This window comes from Pelodiscus sinensis, chromosome 8, assembly GCF_052426305.1.
Source record: "Pelodiscus sinensis isolate ZL-2025 chromosome 8, ASM5242630v1, whole genome shotgun sequence".
Taxonomy (NCBI): domain Eukaryota; kingdom Metazoa; phylum Chordata; order Testudines; family Trionychidae; genus Pelodiscus; species Pelodiscus sinensis.
This window is the reverse complement of record NC_143059.1, coordinates 63711481-63732641: the sequence shown is the minus strand read 5'-3', so window position 1 is coordinate 63732641 and position 21161 is coordinate 63711481. Positions and strand designations below refer to the sequence as shown.

The 21161-nt window shown below is 42.5% G+C and overlaps 1 protein-coding gene across 1 annotated transcript in view; it reads left to right on the top strand.

Annotated features, from left to right (window-relative positions):
- The first annotated feature begins 9436 nt into the window (after positions 1 to 9436).
- HABP2 (hyaluronan binding protein 2) overlaps positions 9437 to 21161 on the top strand; it is a 53748-nt gene continuing 42023 nt past the window's right edge. The window contains exon 1 of the mRNA XM_075935450.2: positions 9437 to 9586. Within this exon, the coding sequence (XP_075791565.2) occupies positions 9518 to 9586 (69 nt within the window). The 5' untranslated portion in view covers positions 9437 to 9517. The remainder of the gene's footprint in view (positions 9587 to 21161) is intronic.

The window sequence follows — 21161 nt, the reverse complement described above, 5'->3', positions numbered from 1 at the left end:
ATTCGGCAGCAGCAAATCTTTAATAACATGAGGTAGCTGACATCAGCATTAAATTGGGAAAACACCACAACTAGGATTCATAGACCAAACCATGAGCAAAAACCCATCCCAGCCCAGAATCACCCAAAGTCCCCAAAAGTCTCTTAGTAGAGACCCCAAAAGTCACCTGGGTGGAACGGGAGGAGGCGGGAGTTGATAAGGGGCACCTTACGTGGTCCGAGGTTGACGGCCCCGCCTCTCAGTAGGGTTCTGCTGCAGCCTTAAACGCAAGCCAATCCTCTCCACACTCCACCAGTTGTCCCGCCGGTCATTCCCACCAGCCACTGGTCGCCTCCCACTGCTCCTACCAACTGACCGCTGGTCGTTCCCACCAGCCACTCTGCTAGCCACCTGCCACCCTCCTACTGGCCACCCACCAGTCGTTCCCGCCAGCCGCTCCGCTGGCCACCTGCCGCCGTTCCTACCAGCCGCCCGCTGGTTGTTCCCCGAACTGCTCTGCCAGCCATCCTGCAAACTGCTCTGCCAGCAGCTCAGCAATATAGCTTCAGGCTCCCCTGCAGCACTCAGTGAGTTCAGCTCTTAGTAGATTTTAGCTCTTTTGTGATTTCAGCTCGTAGTTGGGGAGCCTCAGTGCTGGTGCACCATTGGCCGAAAGTGAATTCAGATCAGCAGCCTGTAACTAGACTCCTAATGGAGTCAAAATTAGCTCTGATATTCCACAGTGGAGAGAGGAGGGGGTGCAGCTGGTGTTTCAGGCCCTCAGAAAGGGGCCCCACCCAGGTACAAATACTTGTCCCCAGCCTCTCTCACTTCACTGGATTTGGAACCCATATCCCTTGTCTAGCGAGCACTACTTAGTTGATGGTGAATCCCTTTGGAAAGGCAAATTCTGAACTTTTTTTGTAACCTAGCCACCATGGCTTTGCACGGCTATTTGTTCTCTAACACAAGCAGGATGCCATTCACCACTAGCCTCAGCTCACATTCACACTGAGGCTATCGTGGCAAGTCCTCTGACTCACAACTCTCCCTTTGCTCTGATCCGTAGCTCTAGCTGCCCGCAAGTCCCTTGCTGGGGGATGACTTGGCGTGAGGGAGTCTCCAGTGACTACTGAGCACCTTCCTCCTCAGAGCCCCCATGTAGGCAGGGATAACAAGAGGAGTGGCCCGAGTTCAATGTGCTCCAGCTATCCCCAGTGGTGGTTCAGGGCTGGCCTTACCATGAGGCAAACTGAGGCGGCCGCCTCAGGTGCCAGACTGTGGGGGAGGGTGGCGCCACTAGGACCCAGGGTGTAGAAAATTGTGTCTGCGACTGGTGCATGTGTATTCTCTCTGCTCTAGATGCACAGAGATGGTGGAGTACTGTGCTGGAGGAAGGAGGGCACAAGAGACATCAGGAAGAAGGCAGAATTGAGGCCTTTCAAAGTTTTTGCCCAAGTGAGGGGGCATGGGGGCATCACTTGAGCTCCCCGCCTCAGGTGCCAAAATGTTGTGGGCCGGCCCTGCAGTGGTTGGTCCCTTGGGGACCATTCTCAACAGGCTTTATTAAAGCATCCCCTAGGCTGCTCCAATCTGCTGTACCTGGGGCCAGGCAGAAAACTGGAAGCCCTAAGTGGCTCCCCAATGACCTACCCTCTCTGTGATGCCCAGCATAAGATAGTCAGCCACAGCCAAGAATCTAGCCCTATCCAGATGGGTAGTTCCCATGTATCTAACTCCATCCATCAGCCATTGACAGAACTGGCCTTAGAGTGGCTATCAAAGGTTAGGAGGCATGTTCTGTGTCCATATAAGCCCCCTAATTTGAATTAGTCCTTTACTCTGAACACACCCTCATTTTCTGCTAGGAATAATTAGCGGGGTGCTGTGCAACAAGCTTTTGGTGATCAAAATACAGACACCCCCTAGGCCAACTTTGGTGGCATAAACAGGTATCAGTTTGGGGGACAGTTGGGTAGAATTGGGCTCTTTCACCTTTTTCTGGAACAGTCTTACCCCCATGGTAATGTTTGCCTTCTTTTCAATAGTCTCCAGACTTGCTGCTGTAGCTTTTGATGACTGTGTTCAGCTGTAAAGCATCACTGACGCTTTCAGCAGCCATTTTATGGTTCTATTTATGGGCGGTGGGTCTAAGAGGCAGGGGAAGGCATTGCCTTCCCATTGCCAGCTGGGGCCCCACCCACACTGGGCCCCCGATTTGGCACGGCTCCCAGGCTGTCCCCAGGCTTCTACTGAGGCTAGGACCGCTCACCACCCACTCTTCCCGTGCCCACGAAGGCTAGGAACCTATGCTCCCCTGTGCTGAAAGGCTGGAGAGGCTCATGCGGGGGGCTGGAGGAGGGGAGAGCTGGAGTCCTATTCCCAGTGAGGGGGGAGCTTGGCTCCTGTAGGGGGCAGGGCCTCGAGTGGAGGAGGCGGGGCTGAGGAGTTGCCTCCCCCAGCTTTAGGTTCACTCACTGCCTATGGTTCTATTGCTTTTAGCAAGAGACTAAAATGGGATTGGATACACCAACAGGTTTTTTTTCCCCTCTCTCTACTCTGCTCATCTGAGGAAGTGGGGTTTGCACTAGGAAATTATTTCAAATTAACTAAATTCGAAATAATAGCTCCCAAAATAACACAATCGAAATAGCATTATCCCCAGAGGAAAGCAGTACAGATTTTGAAATAACAGGGTGGGTAGAGTGGACACTCCACTTATTATTTTGAAATAAGGGGGGTTATTTCAAAATAACTCTCTAGGGTAGACCAGGGTTAAGGTGCTACAGGACTACTCATTGTTTTACCAACAGAGTTGGTAAAGGAACAAAAAGAATACCCAGGAATTTTGGAAGAGCTCTAATCTCACATGCTTGGGCCATAAGACAATGAGTAATGAGGGTTAAGAAGAAATTTTCCCTGGGGTAGGTTGTTCTATTACTGATAACTGTATAGTTCCTTGCACCTTATTCTGAAGCATTTGATGCAGGTAGCTATCAGAGGTGGGATACTGCACAGGATGAACTGATCTGATCCAGTGCGCCACTTCCTCTGTTCCTCGCTATTTGGGCCTAGTTCTTTTCTCACACACCCCAGTTTTAAATTGGCATGAATCCATTGAGGAGTTACTCCTGGCTTACACCGATGGAAGTATGAGAAGATTCAGAATATTTGTGGGTACATCTACACCAGTGGGGAGCAAGTCTTGCAGCCATGTGGAAAGACTCCTTTAGTGAGGGCTAAGCTCCCTCAATAAAAACAGCAAGCATTCTGACTCAGGTGGAAGACTGGGCTCTTCGGGTCCAGACTTTGAGCTCTAGTCCCATCCAGAACATCCATGCTGCTATATTTAGTGCTCTCCCTCAAGTCCTGTTGCTGGTTTTGCTCCCTACTGCAGCGTAGACAAGCCATGTGAATCTTACAATGCTTGGATTTCTACCACCTGCAATCATTCCAGTTTTGGCCATGCTTTTGGTCTGACATCTAGGAAGTAAAAACATCAGTGAGAATTTGCTGCCAGTGTGGATTACTAAATGAAAGACAAACCCACACCATTTTTAAGTTTCAAACTAAATGGAGTTTAGCTGGCCCTCTGCACCAAGATGAAGTTCTTCCAGAAACTAAAAACTCCAAGATTTGGTATTAAAAGCCAGTCCCCCGTACTCCATCTCAGTTTTGATCCTTCTACATGGACAATAATAACAGAGCTACTGCTGCTTTTCTCTTTCAGTCTGTGGGTTTTTTAAGTAAGTAAAGATATCGTGCCAAACTGTAGGGCTTTTAATGTTATCATGTTATTGAAGAAAAGCCATGCTGGTGATGGGGAAAGTGCCAAAGTAATGGAAAGGTTGGCATGGATCCTAGAAACTGATCTGCTTTTTTTGGCTGTCCCACTGTGCTCCATTGGATTGCTTGTGGGCCTGATGGAAAGACCTCATGAGCGTCATTAGACTTTGGACTTCATCCCATGTTCATAAAGCTGTTCGTGGGGAAAGAGGTTTTCAAAAGTCAAGTGTCACAGGAGATTTTGTTTTTTAACTCTAGTAATTTTAATTCACCCACTTATTATCGTGGTGATTTTTCTTTGTGGTGCTAATAAGTCTGTGCTTGGGCCATGTACAGCATTTTTAACATTGATGGGGCCAGTATTTGTAAACCTTGTCTAACCTTGCACTATATTCTTTAACGCTGGTTTGTTTCGCCTCGTGGCATGAAGCAGCAGCATTGACCATGAGGAGTTCTCTGCCACTCAGGATTCACTGGTCTTGTTTAGGACTGGTAGAACATTTTCCATAGAAATTGTTCCTCACCCTCCCCTTGGAAATGTCTGTTTTTTGGGGGGAGGAATATATATATATATATATATATATATATATATATATATATATATATATATATATATAAAACTAAAATAATGAGGGTTATAACCCAAACGTGAACATGTGGGCTTTGGCAACCAAACCGAAACCATGTCTGCTGAAAACTCTCTGTGTGGGCATGTGATTCTGCAGACCCTTGTGCCCACTTATTTCACTGTGGCAAAGGTTGCTCACACATGCAAAATAGTCAGGCTGACGTTCAGTAATTCTAAATAAACTACTTTCAGCTACAAACAGGCTGGTCGTTCCCTCTGAAATGTATGCTCATGGTAATTGTTCTAAACACCTCAAATCTTCATACAATCCCCAATTAAGCACAGATGAGACTCATCCCTGGGCAAAAGGCCAGCCTGAAGCTTATCCCCCCACTTAAGTCATATTGAAACCCTCAAAATTGGGCTTCAGTAGCACATACGCCTTGTGCTGAGGCCTTGCACAATGGTGAATTTTTGCTGCAAATGATTGAATAAATACAATACCAGATCTTTGTGTGCAGCCTGAACATCCATCACATAGAATATATAAGTGCTTAAATGTTGGAATATATAACTATAGACTGTCACATCTCCTCAAAGTCACATGATTTTTCCTTTAGACAAAGTATTTCCTCCCAAATATTCTAGTTCTTGGGAGGCGTGCTGATTTTACACTGGGTAATGTGTACATACCAAGACTAGAGAAATAAATCGTTTACGGCAGTGAGGGTTCATCTGTCCTGGAGCCCATAGGCCAGTGGGTAGAACCACCAGCTGTGGAAGATGTAGAATGAAGATGAATAATGCTCTCACCAGCAGCTGAGTTTCAATCTTTTTCCTCAAGGCTTTCTGCTATTGATTTGTAAACAGAGGAAAACCAAGCAAAGACGTATCACAAAAAGCATTGGGTCCCAATTGCCAGAGACCTTGCCAGTTAGGAGGGAAAAGGACAAACATTCCTCCCTCTTCACACACACACCCTGCTCCTGTACGTGCATGCCCCACACACACGCACAAATAGACACTGCCACATCCATTTCCTCTCCACATTTATGTTCTAGCCCTAATCACCCTTAGGTCATGGATAGGTCTGGGACAGGCCCTTATGCATTAGGACTATTAACATTTCCCCTTCTCAGACATGTGACTCAATGGCTTTTTTTGGAGTAGTCAGATGATTTGCATGCGAAGTTTTATATGTGCAAAGGATTGTGCTGTTAACATTGCAATTGCAAATGGAATAGGTGGGGTGAGGCGGCCTCCGACAATTGACCCTGTGGAGTAAATCCTTTCCAGTAGCTCTATGTTCTAACAGAAGGTTGTGTGTGCGTGTGTGTGTGCGTGTGCACGCACGTACAGGAGCAGCCCTAGACGAGCTGCCGGCAACTGGCACCCTAGGCGAAACACGAGATCGGCGCATGATTGGCGCCCCCACCTCCAAAGGCCATCCTGTATTGACGGGCTGCCACTGTGTGTGTGTGTGTGTGTGTGTGCGCGTAGGGAGGCAAGTTTCAGGAACCCTGGATAGGGGGACATTGTATTTTCTGGTCTATTCCACAGCAAAACTCCACAGCTGTTCAATGCACTGGGATGAACATGGTGGATTGGAGGGGAGCAGCGGAGAGTGGTTCTAGTCACAAAATTGATCTACTGCCCCCAAACAAGAGAGGGGCAACACAACATGCCTGATGCTCCTTCCCTGCCTTGTGGTATAATGACCAAATCTGAATGGTTTGGAAAGAAGTTTCTCATTTTCTTCAGCCCAGTGAGTTTCCACACAGAGCTAAGCTTCTGTGCCCAGGCTTCGTTCTTTTTACCCATTCTAAACGTTTTCTAAAAATTATTAAAGGCCCTCAGTACAAACATATTTCTACACGTGGGAAGGTGTGTGGGGGATCATTTCTCAACCCATCCTCCATCTTTTCCCATTGGCAGAAGACACTACCAGCAGCAGAGCAAATCTTCACAGGTGGGCAGCCTTGCCATGAATTTTTTGACAAGTGGTGGTGTATTCACAATGGGTAAAATCAAGTCCCCTGGGTAGAGGACCAGCAGAAGTTCTGTAAATTGAGCTTACTGAAGACTCGCCTGGGATTTAAGTGCTGGCCTTCAGTACAGGCATGAAACTCATCCAAAGAGCATGAGTAGCTCATTGAAGTGTCAAACAGCATTGAGGATAATAGGTTGAGATGACAATGCCCCATGCAACCTTTTCATGTAGCTTGAGCTATGCACAAGGGCACATCTAAATAAAATGCCTAGGAAATAGCATCACCCAAATATGATCTACATTTTTGTTGATCAAAGAGGCCGTGGAGAAAAAAAAAATTAAAAAGTAAAAGCCTTACGCAATGAGATTTAAAAGAAAAGTTTGGAGGCTGACAAGCCGTGTCTGGCACAACTTCAAAGTAAATATAATCAATGTTTGTCAATAGCAGTTTTGCATCCTTTAATTTATCTTTCATGGCTATAAAGCATGATGTTATTAGGATCCAGGCCATACCTTAATTCTGTTTGAGATTTGATGAATCAGGGGTCTATTAAAATTCAGTGGAAATCAGCGTATTCAAGGACACATTCACCAAAGCTGTGCATTATCTAATTCCTTTTATCTTGCTGTCTTCCCAACTAGTTAAAGAATCTTGAATTGTTGTCTTTAACATCCGCGTGTGACCACTAACATATGGAGCAACACCATTATTGTGTCCTCTTTGTGTTATATAGACCTATATAAAATCCACCACACCTAAATGTACATTACACTTGTGACGGACCGGGTCAGGTCTGGGCACAGCTGAGGGTGTCCGCTCAGGGCGAATTGCTCAAACTCAAGGCTCCTTACAGCCCCTGACTGGAGACAGTTCACAAATAGGCCACAAACCAGTCAGACTGAGCACTTCAGCTGCCAGTCCGGCCAGCAGGAAGCCACACAAGCAAAACCCCTCTGACACCCCAGCTCTCCCTGTGCCACAATCAGCCCCAGGCCTACACACAGGTGAGGGGTTATAGAGCCCAAACTCACTTACCCCGAACAGGTTCTTCCGGTCCCAAGAAACCAGCCACAGTTCCCAGTCAATTTATACTTAGAAATCTTACCCACAAGAGCACGCTGGGCTAATCCTTTAGAATCTAAAATCTAAAGGTTTATTAATAAAAGAAAGAAAAACATGCGAGAAAGGTCATTAAGGAGAATATGTTACATGCATCGAATCACCCAGTTCTCGATTCAGGCTTTTAGCAGAGATGTTATAAACTGCTACCTTAAAAGTCTCTGGTGTACGTCCTATGTCAGGGTGGGCCAATGATTCTTCCCAGCTCGCTGTTCCTCGCAAGGCTGCATCTGGAATCAGTAGCAGAATTGAAGGCAAGATGGAGTCTGCCTTATGGCATTTTATATCCATCCCTGGTATCTTCCAAGCTGGAGCAGGTCACATGGCCCAGTGACCTATCCCCGCGTCCCATGTCAGCAGTCATGATATTGGCTGGTTTGCAGGTCCCAGACACATTCTTCAAGGCCTCTCTGCGAGCCTTGTCCCTGGAGCTTTGCTAATTAGCAAAGTCACTGACTGAACATTTCTGGCCCATTGCTCTGTCTCAGACAGAGTATCTTCCAGCATCAACACAGAGTCCATAGTTATAACTCCACATATAGTTATCACACAAATGCATGAATAACATATATAAAAGCGGTAGAACATAAGCTTTCATTTGACATCTCACATGGCCCCCTTTGTACAGACTTTGGGGCAACCACCACCACCTTGGGTACAGCAGTGGCCTGTCCAATCCCCTTAAAATCCAGTAATGTGATAACACCCTCCAAAAAAATCCTTGAAAGAATACATAAGTCACAAAGTCACAGCCTCCAAAGTTAGCAAATGCCACAGTTAAAGTTACACATGAAACCTACATTCAGCCCTCTTGTATATATGTGTTATGATATGGTCTTTAGTTACATGATCACATACTATTTCTTCCACAGGATGGCTGCCTCATTCAGCATCCAGGATGGACAGCACTCCTTTAATAAGCAAAAGCGACGAGGAGTCCTGTGGCACCTTATAGACTAACTGAAGTGTAGGAGCATAAGCTTTCGTGGGCAAAGACCCACTTCGTCAGATGCATCTACACTTCAGTTAGTCTATAAGGTGCCACAGGACTCCTCGTCGCTTTTGCAGATTCAGACTAACACGGCTACCCCTCTGATACTTTAATAAGCAGTTATTTAATATTTTCTTTTTGCCTCATGGTCTTGTGTGTTATTTACTGCCCATTAGTCACATCCCACTCCGTGGACAGAATTATTCATTTCACTGTGGACTTTTCTATGGCACTCATCATGACAGTATCTGAGTCTTTCACAAACCATGCGTGATGTATTAAGAGGACTTCCTGAGTGACCTTGGGCAGGTTCCTTAACCTCTCTATACAATAATACTTCCCTTACCCCCACCCTTTTCTGTCTTTCTACTTAAACTGCAAGCATTTGGGGCCAGGGTCCTATGTGTCTTTAAAGTGTCTCGCTCATTAGAACCTTAGTAGGGCCTGATAGGACAGACAGTAATGCAGAGTTGCCAACTTTTCTGCTGTTTTGATAAATCTCCTGGTATTTGGTATTTCTCTTAAAGGTCCGGGAGTCATGTGATTACATGAGCACCTCTGCTTTCATTTTCAAAAGAAATAAATTCCTAGTTTTCCTGCTCATAGGAGAAAGCATGGAAACATCATCCCTAAAGAGTCAAAACACAGAACCAATACAAAGAATAAAAAATGTATTATTTTTTTAAAATCTCATGATTTTTAGCCAAATCTCCTGGGATTTTTTGCTGTGGGATTGAGTCCAATGCATAATTTTGCATGTCTAGAGTTAACAAGAGTGTTGATAATAATAAATACTTACTACTTCTATTTATTACGCACTAGCTTGTTAAACTTTTCTGATTGACTGTTTCAATATGTTCCCCAATGATCAAGACAATCAACAGCAAGGGATTCACCTGCAGCACCTATTTGATCAGTATAGTGAGTCTGTTGACCAATCATTAAATATTACACAATATTTGAGATATAGTTAATAATTTGCATTATGTGAACTTGCTCTTTAACCACTGCAGTTTGACTTTGCAGAATAAAACGTAGTCAACAAATACAAGATTATTTGTAGAAAAAAATTAACGTGTGAGGATGGTTAATGGCGCTGTGTCCCTTTGGGGTCTTCCTCTGATCCTCTTGCTGGGGAATGCATCTTTTTGTGTAAGTATCCTTCTAAGGTAGTTACTGCTTGTGCAGTTCTTTGCAGCAGAGCCTTTACTTAGCAAATACTAAACTAAGCCATATATCAGAGCAGTGCTTACTTTGTAATGAAAGAGGTGCCATGGCTTGAAAAATTAGATGCCGGGAATTGTTTTACATTCATAACTTTTGCAGCAAACCCACAGGTGCTGGGGCTATGAACTGCCAAGCCTAGAGATGTTGGGGCACAGCCCTGTCGCAAATTCAGCACTGTTTCACAGATTGGAAGCACCGATTTAGCTTAGATTCAAACCCGCTGGAATGTCATGAGCCGAAAAAGTGGAACCCCAAGCCTCATTGAACAGGCATTCCACTTCAGAAAGCCCACTTGGCGGAGAGGAACCCCAGATAAAACAGAGAAGAAAAATCCAATGAGAAAATAGGTAGAAAGATGTTGCAGAGTAAAACAAGCAGAGAGAGAGATAATATAAAGAAGCAGATGAGGGACATAGAATCTAATGAAAAAACAGGATCCTCCATTAATATAAATTAGTGGAGCTTCATTAAGAGTCTGACCTTAGATCTGTAAAAGCATGGTACTTTTCTGACAGTGGTCAGGCAGCTGGTATGTTGAGATTACTACTCATCATACTGAAAAAATATTGTTTCCTTGTGTCTCCCCATCTGTCTGGATCCATCTGTTGACTGTTTTCTTATATTTAAATTGTCCATTTTTTGAGGCAGGAACTGCCTTTGTTCTCTGTTTGAACAACCTCTAATGCCAGGAAGTCCATGAAATGAGGCTGCTAGGTGCTACCACTATGAAAATAATAAATGATATGAACACAGCGCATCCTCTTCTGTTTGCCCACTTCTTGAAGAATGTGCTTCAGTCCCTAAGGGTATGTCTACACTAGCCCCCTAGTTCGAACTAGGGAGGCTAATGTAGGCATTCAAAGTTGCAAATCAAGCCCAGGATTTAAATATCCCGTGCTTGATTGTATCTTCCCAGCCAGTCGCCATTTTAGAAATTTACAAGTCCGGACTAATTGCCCACGTCTACCCACACTGTTATTCCTCCTGGAATGAGGTTTAATCGGTAGTTCGAACTAGGGCTTTATTTCGAACTACCGGGTCCCTGCCGCGTGTAGACACGGGCAGTTAGTCCGGACTTGTAAATTTCTAAAATGGCGACCGGCCGGGAAGATGCAAATCAAGCACGGGATATTTAAATCCCGGGCTTGATTTGCAACTTTGAATGCCTAAATTAGCCTCCCTAGTTCAAACTAGGGGGCTAGTATAGACATACCCTAAGAGTATGTCTACACTACAGCATTATTTCGAAATATCTAATTTCGAAATAGTTATTTTGAAATATCTTATTTTGAAATAACGCAGCTACACACAAAATGCATTTCAAAATAGCTTTTTGCTATTTTGAAATAGCGCGTCCACACTGATAGGATGCTGAATCGCATGTAAGGCCAGCCGGAACTGGATCCGGCAGGGCATCAGGTCAGAAGTTACCTTATGGTCAGGGCAACCAGCAAGTCACCCTGGGAAGGGCTGGAGGCCCCCTATTTCAAAATAAGCATCTATATAGTGCTTATTTGGAAATAGCAATTTCGAAATTGGTGCTATTCCTCATGGAATAAGGTTTACTAATTTCAGAATAAGCCCTCCGCTATTTTGAATTAATTTCGAAATAGCAGTTGGCTCGTGTAGACGCTAGGAAAGTTATTTCAAAATAACGGCTGTTATTTCAAAATAACTTTGCTGTGTAGACATGCCCTAACACATAGAAATGATTTCACTACCACTAGGAGAGCATGTATATATTTATTCATCTCATGTTCAACACATTTTTAAAGTCAGCTTTTTAAACCATCCCCATTTTCCCGTTATCCAGATCAACTGGACCCAAATGAACTAGTTTGGGCTCCTCCTTTTAGATTTATTCTCTGTTGAGTGACAAGATATACATGGAGCTGTGCAACACATGAATGGTGTCAGACATTGTACCCTGCTCAGAAGACCAGAGCGACTCAGAGTAAAACTCATCCAGAATGTGGAGCATAGTTTTTAGAGCCAGAAACCTTCATGGTTCAAGTAGGTTTTCTTAAAAAATTATGGAGGAGGAGACATTAAACACTAAATAGATGTTTCAGAAGGGTAGCTATATTAGTTACTTTTAGAAAGGGAGACAGGTGAACTAGAGTTCATTTACAAGTTCAACACTATCAACTTGGGCTTGAATAAAGATATTAACTGGTTAACACAATATGAAGGCAATTTCCCCCACCTTTAATATATTCACATTTCCACATCAAGTGCTATGAATGGGGGACAGCCAGCCTGACTCAATTAGCTTCATTAACACTGGTCCTACAACTGACAGATAACTGCTTTTGCTGTTAAAAATACCCTGGATTCTGTACTTCCTTTCCAATTCATCTGATGAAGTGGGTTTTACCCATAAAAGCTCATGACCCAATATATATGTTAGTCATTAAAGAGATGGTGTTGCATGTGCATGGGTGTTAAACTTAATGTTAAAGTTTGTTTAGACTAATTCCGGTGAATGTTAGAATGTTATTAAGTGTCAAGTTGGTACAGTGGCCAAACTTACAGCTTTACTAATGTTTCCATACAAATACTAATACTGTACATTCCAGTCTTTGCTAGGTGGAGATGGCTTCCAAAATAGTACTTTTTAAGGTAGGCTATTTGGCCAGTTTGTGTGAAGAGAAATACTGACTAAGCCAGGAAGGTGCCTCTTTTTCACAGTCCCACAATGCAAGATAGGGAAATATGAGTCAAGGAGACAATATGTTTATAGCCAGTAAAAGGTAGTACATGTTATATCTTGTTAATCTGTGGAGCAACCTGCCATAGGATATATTTATGCAAACATTTTAACAAGCTTTTTTTTCTCTACTATATAAGATATTGGAGCTTTTGCCTGCTTCTATTAAAGTCAGTGGAAAGATTCACATTAACTTCAGTTAGAACTGATTGGGCCCTTAATGAGACAGAATCTGAACCAGACTTTCAGCTGCTGTGATAACAATAAGAGCTCTCATTCATATTTCATGGAGTAAAATGATCATCAGGGCTCCTGAAGGAATTCTCTTCAGTGTTGTACCATTCTGCAGTGTAGTACCATATTGCAGTCAGGTCTGTATGGGTGTATCATCATAGCAGGGCTTAACTCAAAATAAGCTATGCAAGTTGAGCTACATCAATTGCATAGTTTATTTCAAAATAGCTTATTTTGAAATTGGGAGCATCTACACAGAACTTATTTTGAAATAAAGCACTCTTCCTCCGACTTCTGTTGCTCTTCATACAATGAGGGTTACAGGAGTCGGAGTAAGAAGTCCTCCAGCTTGACAGTATTTTGACATTATAAATTTCGACTTAGAGACTAAGTTATTTCAAAATAATGCTAGTTATTTTTAAATAATGTAGCTGTGTAGACATGCCGTATGTGTTTTTGCAAAGACCACTGTTGCACAAAGATTTAGATACTTATCTGGAAGGATCAGTTGTGTGCTCTAGTTGGTTAATTTTGCACATTTATTCAAAAAGAAAGAATTTCAATCTTGTACAAATGGTTTGTTTGACTGAAATTGCACTCAATAGCTAAACTTAGGTGAAGTCTGAGATTTGTAGGGACTCTTAGCACAAAGGTGAATTTCAGCCAGCATGCACTGCAGATTAATATGATATTTGTGCTTTTGGGTCAAATGCTGATAGCCTTATTCAGGTTTAGTAGGACCTTCCTAAACAAATGGTTGCGTTGATTTCTGCAGGGCTACTCATACAGTACGGTGCTTTTCCCTGCAAGTAAAGGCCTGATAACCAAATATGCCTTTGCACCAACAAATCCCCCCAAATAGTCACTTCCGTGATTGTAGAGGAGGAAGGTTAACAGCAAAACATTCCACAACACTGGAGAACTCCAAACCCCAGCACTACTGGTGATGGAGAGACACACTTTTTCAGATTCATTTATCCCATCACTAAAGAAGAATAAAAGATTAGCTAATAACCGAAGAGAAGTAAAAAGTCACTTTGAAAAAACATTCCTCTCTTCTTTCTGCCAAATATTTCAGCTATGCAAATTTTCTTACAAAAGTGATGGGGCTTTTTACTTATTCTTTTAATGAAGATTCCAGTTCATGTGATTTCATGTTTACTGAAATTCATTCTGAAATTATAGACCTTCATGTGCTTAAATTCAGTACTTTGGAAAAAAGAGAGAGAGAGGGTTGGTTTTTTTTAATGACTTATGGATCTTTTTTGAACTCCCTGGTGAATACCTGGTCAGTGATTTTCACAATACACCAGAGTTTTTATAAAATAGTGCATCATTAGAGCAATCTGTCCACAGACAGCAGTAGACACCACACACTGGATCTGGTGATTTGTTTGACAATTTACTGGGGGCATCAGTACTACAGTATTTCGTTGTCAGTTTCATAGATTTTCTGAGAGCACAATCACATCTAAACAAGCCTAGAATGAACATGCTGCTTTAATTCACACCCATTTCCAAAGGTGGGGCTCTGTATCAAATCTTGTACAGATTTCCCTGACTAGTCTTAAATGTTAGATCAATTAATTAGCTTTGATGGTTTTAATCTGACTTTCCTGTAAATATCGCTGAGGAAAATGGAGTATATATTCCCTCTTCTCCGCCCTCCAAAATTTCATTAACATTGCTAAAATGCAAAAGCTAGTCTGCTGTCACTGAAAAGCAGCACGACAGAATATTCAGCAGGCTAGTTTTTAATAAAACATGTTTTTTATTCATAATTAATATAACAAGGTTTTCTGGCTTAGCACTTGGCATGAATCCCAGGGAAAAAAAGGCCCAGTTGCTGTGACGTGACCATGACATGACAAACATGTTACAAGAGGACATTTTTGGCTTAATGATTTGCTCCAAAGAAGAAGAAGTTGCACAGAAAGCAGTCTGTCAAAAAATAGACTTTACACTCTTGCAAACTCTGGAAAAATTAAATTAATGTTTCCTTCCTTTCCATCATTATCCTCTTCATTTTATTTCTTATTAGACTTGGGTGTTAGGAGTTTTTATATGTAGCGGTATAATTATTAAAGGGTTCTTGTTATAATATTGCAGAAGCTAAACAACATTTCTTGCATTAGTTCTAGCTAGCCAGTCAGAACTGAATGGAAAACACCAGGAATACAGGATCAGGGGCTAAGGCAAAATTCTCTAGTCAGTTGAATGCAATACAATTGGAAAATAAACGAGTTACCAATGTGAAAAGTTGAGTAAGACCACTAATGGCCATGGAATTACAACAACAGTGAAACTGAGAACAAGATTTAGCCATATTTAAATGTGACATGTTTATACTATATGCATGTTTTTCTTTAGTGACTAGAAATCCTTTACATTTTTTATTTAAAAAAATATTTATTTTGCTTAGAATTTAAGTAGGAGTTCACTAGTTATCGCACCACTATTCTGCGAACCGGAGCTTTGCTTTTTATTGTTAATGATTGTCTAACTTCTTACCAAATATTTAATAGCAGAGATTCTTGGACTGACACCTGATATCATAGACGATTAGGTACTTTTGCAAAATTAAAATCAAAGGCTGTGTTATTGAAACACTGAAGTTGTAAAATTAAATACACAGGCGTTGCTTCTCCAAAGCATCCTCTCTCAACTAAGTGCTTTGAATATTAAAACACACGCTTTTTAGAAAAACATTAAGTGTTTAAATATTTTTCTGAGTCCGGGCTTTGTAAGTCAGTCAATATGAGAGTTGTGTTTGTACCCAGCTTTCCTGCTGATGGGGTGAATTTTAAGTCCTTATCTCTACCTATTGATGTGGACTTTTCAGAAAGTATGAACGCAAAAAATGCAGGGTTATAATGGAGCCATCAGATGGTCCACAATCTTAACCTCCAGTATGTTTGTTCCTGAAGCGTGAATTATTAAAAGAGATCATTATGATTTTTAAAATGCTTGGCAAAATCAGCGTGTGTCATACATCTCACTGCAGTGGCCAGGTCACAGGGGATCTCAATCTCCAATAGCTACCAGCTAAAAGAGCTATTTCTTCACCGCAAGTGCTAGATGCTCATCATGTAATGCTCGAGGTCTGAGAGTCAGTCTCTGGTGACGGCCCGTCATGCTGGCTGCTGTGCTTATCAACAGCATGCATTGATGAAATAAATCAATGATACTGGTCTATGCATACTCTCCCCATAGGTCTGTGGTATTCACATGTGGGTAACATACGCTATTGCATCCTAAACAAAGAGTTTGCTTGTCTGTTTGATCAAGAACTCCTCCTAAACAATAAGAGCTAGGACCACCAAAATCAGTATGCAGCTTCCTCTGATCACAACTTAAAGCAAGGTAAGGGTTTGGTTGTGCCAGGACAATAGGATGTGCCTGGAATGGGAGTACTTCTCATAAAGCAGAAAGGGAGGGTGCTGAAATAGAATGACTACATGGGGGCAATAGGGGATATAGGATGGACAGCAGGGATAGTTATATTGTATAATGACCACAGGGGGCAGAGACTGGGACTGGGATAGCTAGAATCCCATTGGGACAGCAGGAACCGGGATGGAGAAAGGGATAGCTAGCTACTATATATTTGAGAGACTGTCTGTTTATTCAAGAACTTCTCCTAAATGCTAAGAGTTGGGACCACCGAAATCAGTATGCAGCTTCCTCTGATCATAACTGAAAGCTAGGTAAGGTTTTGGTTGTGCTAGGAAAATGGGATGTGCCTGGAATGGAATTGCTTCTCTTAAAACCAAACAGAAATGAGACAGAGTCACCAAAGCAAGTACAGTCTTCAACACTGACCTGAGTGAATGCTGAAAGAGACTGAACCAAGATGAGCCAGAAAAATAGAACGAACCTGCACTAGGATTGCTTCTCAATATATCTTACAGAAAAGAGATAAAACAGAGACATTTGGAGCAGAGTTCTGTTTTGGCCCAGCTAAATCACTGCTTAAGGTTTGAAAACTAAAATACAATGTTGCTGGAAACCAAGTTGACTATAGCCCTTTTTTCTTAAAACATAGAGGCTACGTCTAGACTGCAAGCCTCTTTCGAAAGAGGCTTTTTCAAAAGATACTTTCGAAAAAGCCTCTTTTGAAAAAGAGCGTCTAGACTGCAAGCAGTACTTTCGAAAAAGCAAGCCGCTTTTTTGAAAGAGAGCACCCAGGCAGTCTGGATGCTCTCTTTCGAAAAAGCCCTGTTTGCATTCAAGAACGCCTTTTTTCGAAAGAGCACTTTTGAAAAAAGGCGTTCTTCCTCGTGAAATGAGGAGTACCGCCGTCGAAAGAAAAGCCGCATTCTTCGATTTAATTTCGAAAGAACGCGGCTGTAGGCTAGACGCAGGTGAAGTTTTTTCGAAAAAAGGCTACTTTTTTCGAAAAAACCCTGCAGTCTAGACACAGCCAGAGAGTGATAACAGTTTATAGAGATGAAGAAACAAAAGACACATCATGGAATTCCTGAATTACTGACCCAAGCAACACTGGATCAATCTGCTAGTTGTCCGTACAGAAGAATATAAGTGGTCAGCAGCATTGATCATTGGTCCATCAAGACCACTTTTCTGCCACAGTATCAGTGGCCAAAGTTTGCCTGATGCTGCAGGAAAGCAAAAAGCTTTCCTAATGCCCCTAGCTAATTGTGCAGTGCTCTAACATAGAGGGAAATATTTCTTTCTGACCCCCGAAGGCAATCAGTTTATGCCCTGAAGCGGGAGGGTTGATATCTCTTGTAACTAAAGGGACTTAATGGCTTTGCATAAGCTTTAAGTCTAACAGCATAACCTGCATTCTCAGTACAGACTGCAGAATGTTTGATGATACCCAGCACTTCTGGTAGGGTGAGAGAATCTGCTTTTGCAGGCCCTGATGAAACAAAGCTTGCAACCCTCCTTTTTTTGCACCCGAAACGGGTCCTGTCAGCCATGTGAGCAGAAGTGCACAAGCTCAACAACTGAGCCAGTTTGCAAACACCCCACATTTCTGGGAAGCTGCTTGTGGTGCAGAGACTCCCTTGCAAATGCTGGTGTCTTGAAATACAGGGGCCAGAGCCCTTGGGTTAGCAGCAAAGTTGGTTACACCAGCATCTTCAATAGCCAAACTTTCAGCTCTCTTCTGAGCCCCAAGGGGCTCCTGTATCTGATGCTAAAACAGGAAAGGGTTTCAATTTAACAGTTACAAAAATAGAGACATTAAACCAGGCACATTCAGCACTTGTTGTCTGAAAAAAATTCAGAAAATATTGCAGCATAAATATCCCATTGGAATATGTTTAGTTGTCTTTTCTCCTTAAGACTCGAGTACTTGCAGTGGAATCAAGAGGACAAAAAACACTAGACCAGGAAGGTTGGCTTAAGGAACGCAAATCCATCTACGCAAAATGCCTAGCTGGAGTTGGCTTACCTTAAGCCGAGCCTTGGCAATGTTCACACTGTGGGAGGCCAACAAGAGCAAAAGAAGGAGTATTGGACGCCATTGGGGGCTGCCCTCAGCATTCGATTTAGGGGTCTATATTAGACCCGCTAAATTAAACACCAGAAGATCAACCTCTGAAGTGTTGATCTTCCATTATGTATAGACGTGCCCCGTATGTATTCCTAACTTGGAAACGGCAGGGGTTGCCGTATTGGGAAAGGGAAACCCAGAAATTAAAAGTCTTTTTCGGTAGACCATTTCCCACTCTAAAAATGATGTGGATATGTTCCCTTCATGGTCCATTTGAGAACACACCCTGCTTCCATTACAATCCAATTATAACATTAAACTTCCCTTAGTTAAACTAAAGAAACCGAGCATCTTAAGGCTCTCAATAGAAGGCATTTTTCAAGACCTTGACTCATTCTTGCAGCTTTTTTCTGAACCCTTTCAAATGCACCAGCATCTTTTCAGAAGCTTTGATACCAAAACTGGACACAATATTCCAGTAGTGATCTCGCTAATACAGTACTGTATGCAGAGGTAAGGGTACTCCCTAACACTGCTTGACATCACCCTACGCTCACCTTCTTAGGTTCAGCAACAGACTGAAACCTCATGTTCAACTGGTTGCCTACCATGCCTGTTGACTCCTTTTCAGCATTCCTGCTTTCCACGATGATCCCCCACTCTCTAACTATGCCCTACATTCTTGTATTTGTAGACAGCAGAGCCAACAGCCACCCTAGGCCCAGGAGCAAGGTGTGGGAGGCCGGTGCCTCATGGGGCAGGATTTAGGCTTGGGCAGTCAGCCCTTAGCGTTGCCCGGAGTGTAGCACAAGGTACCCCTCCAGCCCTCAAAGCCAAACGGAGCAAGCGGCATGGTGCTACAGCAGCCATTCAAAGGGACCCAGGGCTTCAGCCGCAGTGGCGGCCGGGAGCAACAGGCCTCTTTGAAATACTATGCCCCAGGACAATTGTTCCCTTCCCACACCACACACACATCAGTGGGCCTGTTTGTAGACATAGGACCTTACATTTGGCTGTGTTAAAATACATGTTGTTCAAATAAGTCCCTCTTATTGCCAAAGTTGGCCTGTATAACTGACCTGTCCCCTTCACTATTTACCTCTCCACTTTTGATGTGACCTACAAATTTTACTATCAATATAAGGCATTTTTAATTTTCTTCCACATTAAGATAATGAACAGCATTGGTCCAAGAACAGAGCCCTGTGGGACCCTATCAGAAAGACTCCCACAGTATCACAATGTTCTGTTTAGAATTGCTGTTTGAGAACTATCCCTTATCTAGTTTTTAATTCACTATATATGGATTGCATTAATTTTATATGGATCTAATTTTTATCAGAATGTCATGCAGAACAAAATCAAATACCTTATAAATATCTAAGTATATTATGTCAATGGAGTTACTCTGTTTTCCAAAAAATCATGTTGATTGGCTTTAATTATGATCCCATTTTTTTAATTCTTTACTGTCTACATCCCCTATCCACTGTTCCATGATTTTGCCTGAGACTGATGCCTTGAGTTTCCAGGTTGTCCCATTTAGTCTTTTAAAATATTTGCATAACATTAGCATTGTCCAGTCTTCCAGACATTCACTAATGTTTTGAGATCCTTAAAAATCATCATTGTCACCTAGGCCAATTCCATTAAAACTCTTGAGTTTAACTTCAGTAGATGCTGTTGACCATCATCCGTAGTTGCTGACGGAATATAAAGCATATCATTATTACTCTGAAATAGGATTACATCCTCCGCCTTCTTTTGTAACGCAGAACAGAAATATTTGTTGAGTTTTTCTGCACAGATAATGTTACCATCCTGGTAGATTGGAACAAAAATCAGAACTACAATATTGCTAGTACTTTATTTGTTCCTGATATATTTAACCAATTCCTTATTGTGCTTCTTCCATCTGACTTAGGATTCTAGGCTCTTTTCCAGCCATTACCTGAGGATATAGCCACTTTCAATCAGTCTTAGTGCCTGATTTTCCCATTCCTATGATGCTCCAAAGGAAGGACACTCATGTCTGAGTTCTTAAGGTTGAACACTGGCAAATCAATGAGTAAATTTGCTTCATGAAAAGAAACTTGCAAACAGCCAGAAGCTAACTGGCAATTTCTGCTTACAACCAGGGTCATATCCTGCAGTTTTATGTCAGATAAAATTGCCATGGGCTCAACAGGGTTTGGTTTTCAGTGCACAAAGTGCACAGGTCTGGCATTACAAAGCCCCGTCTGTTCCATATCATCCTGTCCAAGAAGTTAGAACACTGATGATAAACTCTTAACTGAAGCGATACAAAGAGCCAGATATTGGCAGTGCCTGCCTTTTGCATTCTATATCCAATTAATGGGCAAACGTGTGTCAGTGCTTTGGAGAAATGAAGCACTGGAGAATCACTTATTTTATTCTTCTTACCAGAAAAACCAGTCTAAGTTTAGCCATTTTGCATTTCAGCCATTTTCCCAATGCACTTCTAGCAGGTCCCAATATAGGTAACTCTGGGCTCAGCAAATTAATCGGATAAAACAAATCTTAAATTCTTTATAGGGCTTTTGTTTTTTATGAGACTAAAGATTTAAAATTTACAACAAGGTGCCTCTGACTTCTAGCTTCATCTTTCGCCTCTCTAATACCCCCTGATGTGAATAGGAGTCACACATTCAGCAATTTTTGCCTCTCTCGAGAACACAAAGTATCCAGGGCAAGCTGCAGAAATGATCATGTTTGGTGAAAGAGACCCCAGAATCTATTATTTTTCAAGTTCTTTTGTTTGAATCCTGCCTCTGACTTGTATTATGCTTCCATTGAAGAACAAGTGCCCCCTCTGGTGGCCTTGTGAAATATAGCAACATGTCAGGTGCTAGCATAGAAAACACAGAGAGCTCCTGTCTTTGGCTTTGATACCCACTGTGCAGTGCTGTGAAACCTGGAAAATTGGCTAATTTGCTGCTTTCCCATAGCACTCAAGGTGCTAATGGAAGAGCATGACATAGATCTTAGGGAGGGAGGAAGGCTGCACTTTCTGTGCCATGAGCAAAGTAGGGAGTTACAGAAAGGGGGGGGGGGGGGAGGTGAAGCACTGG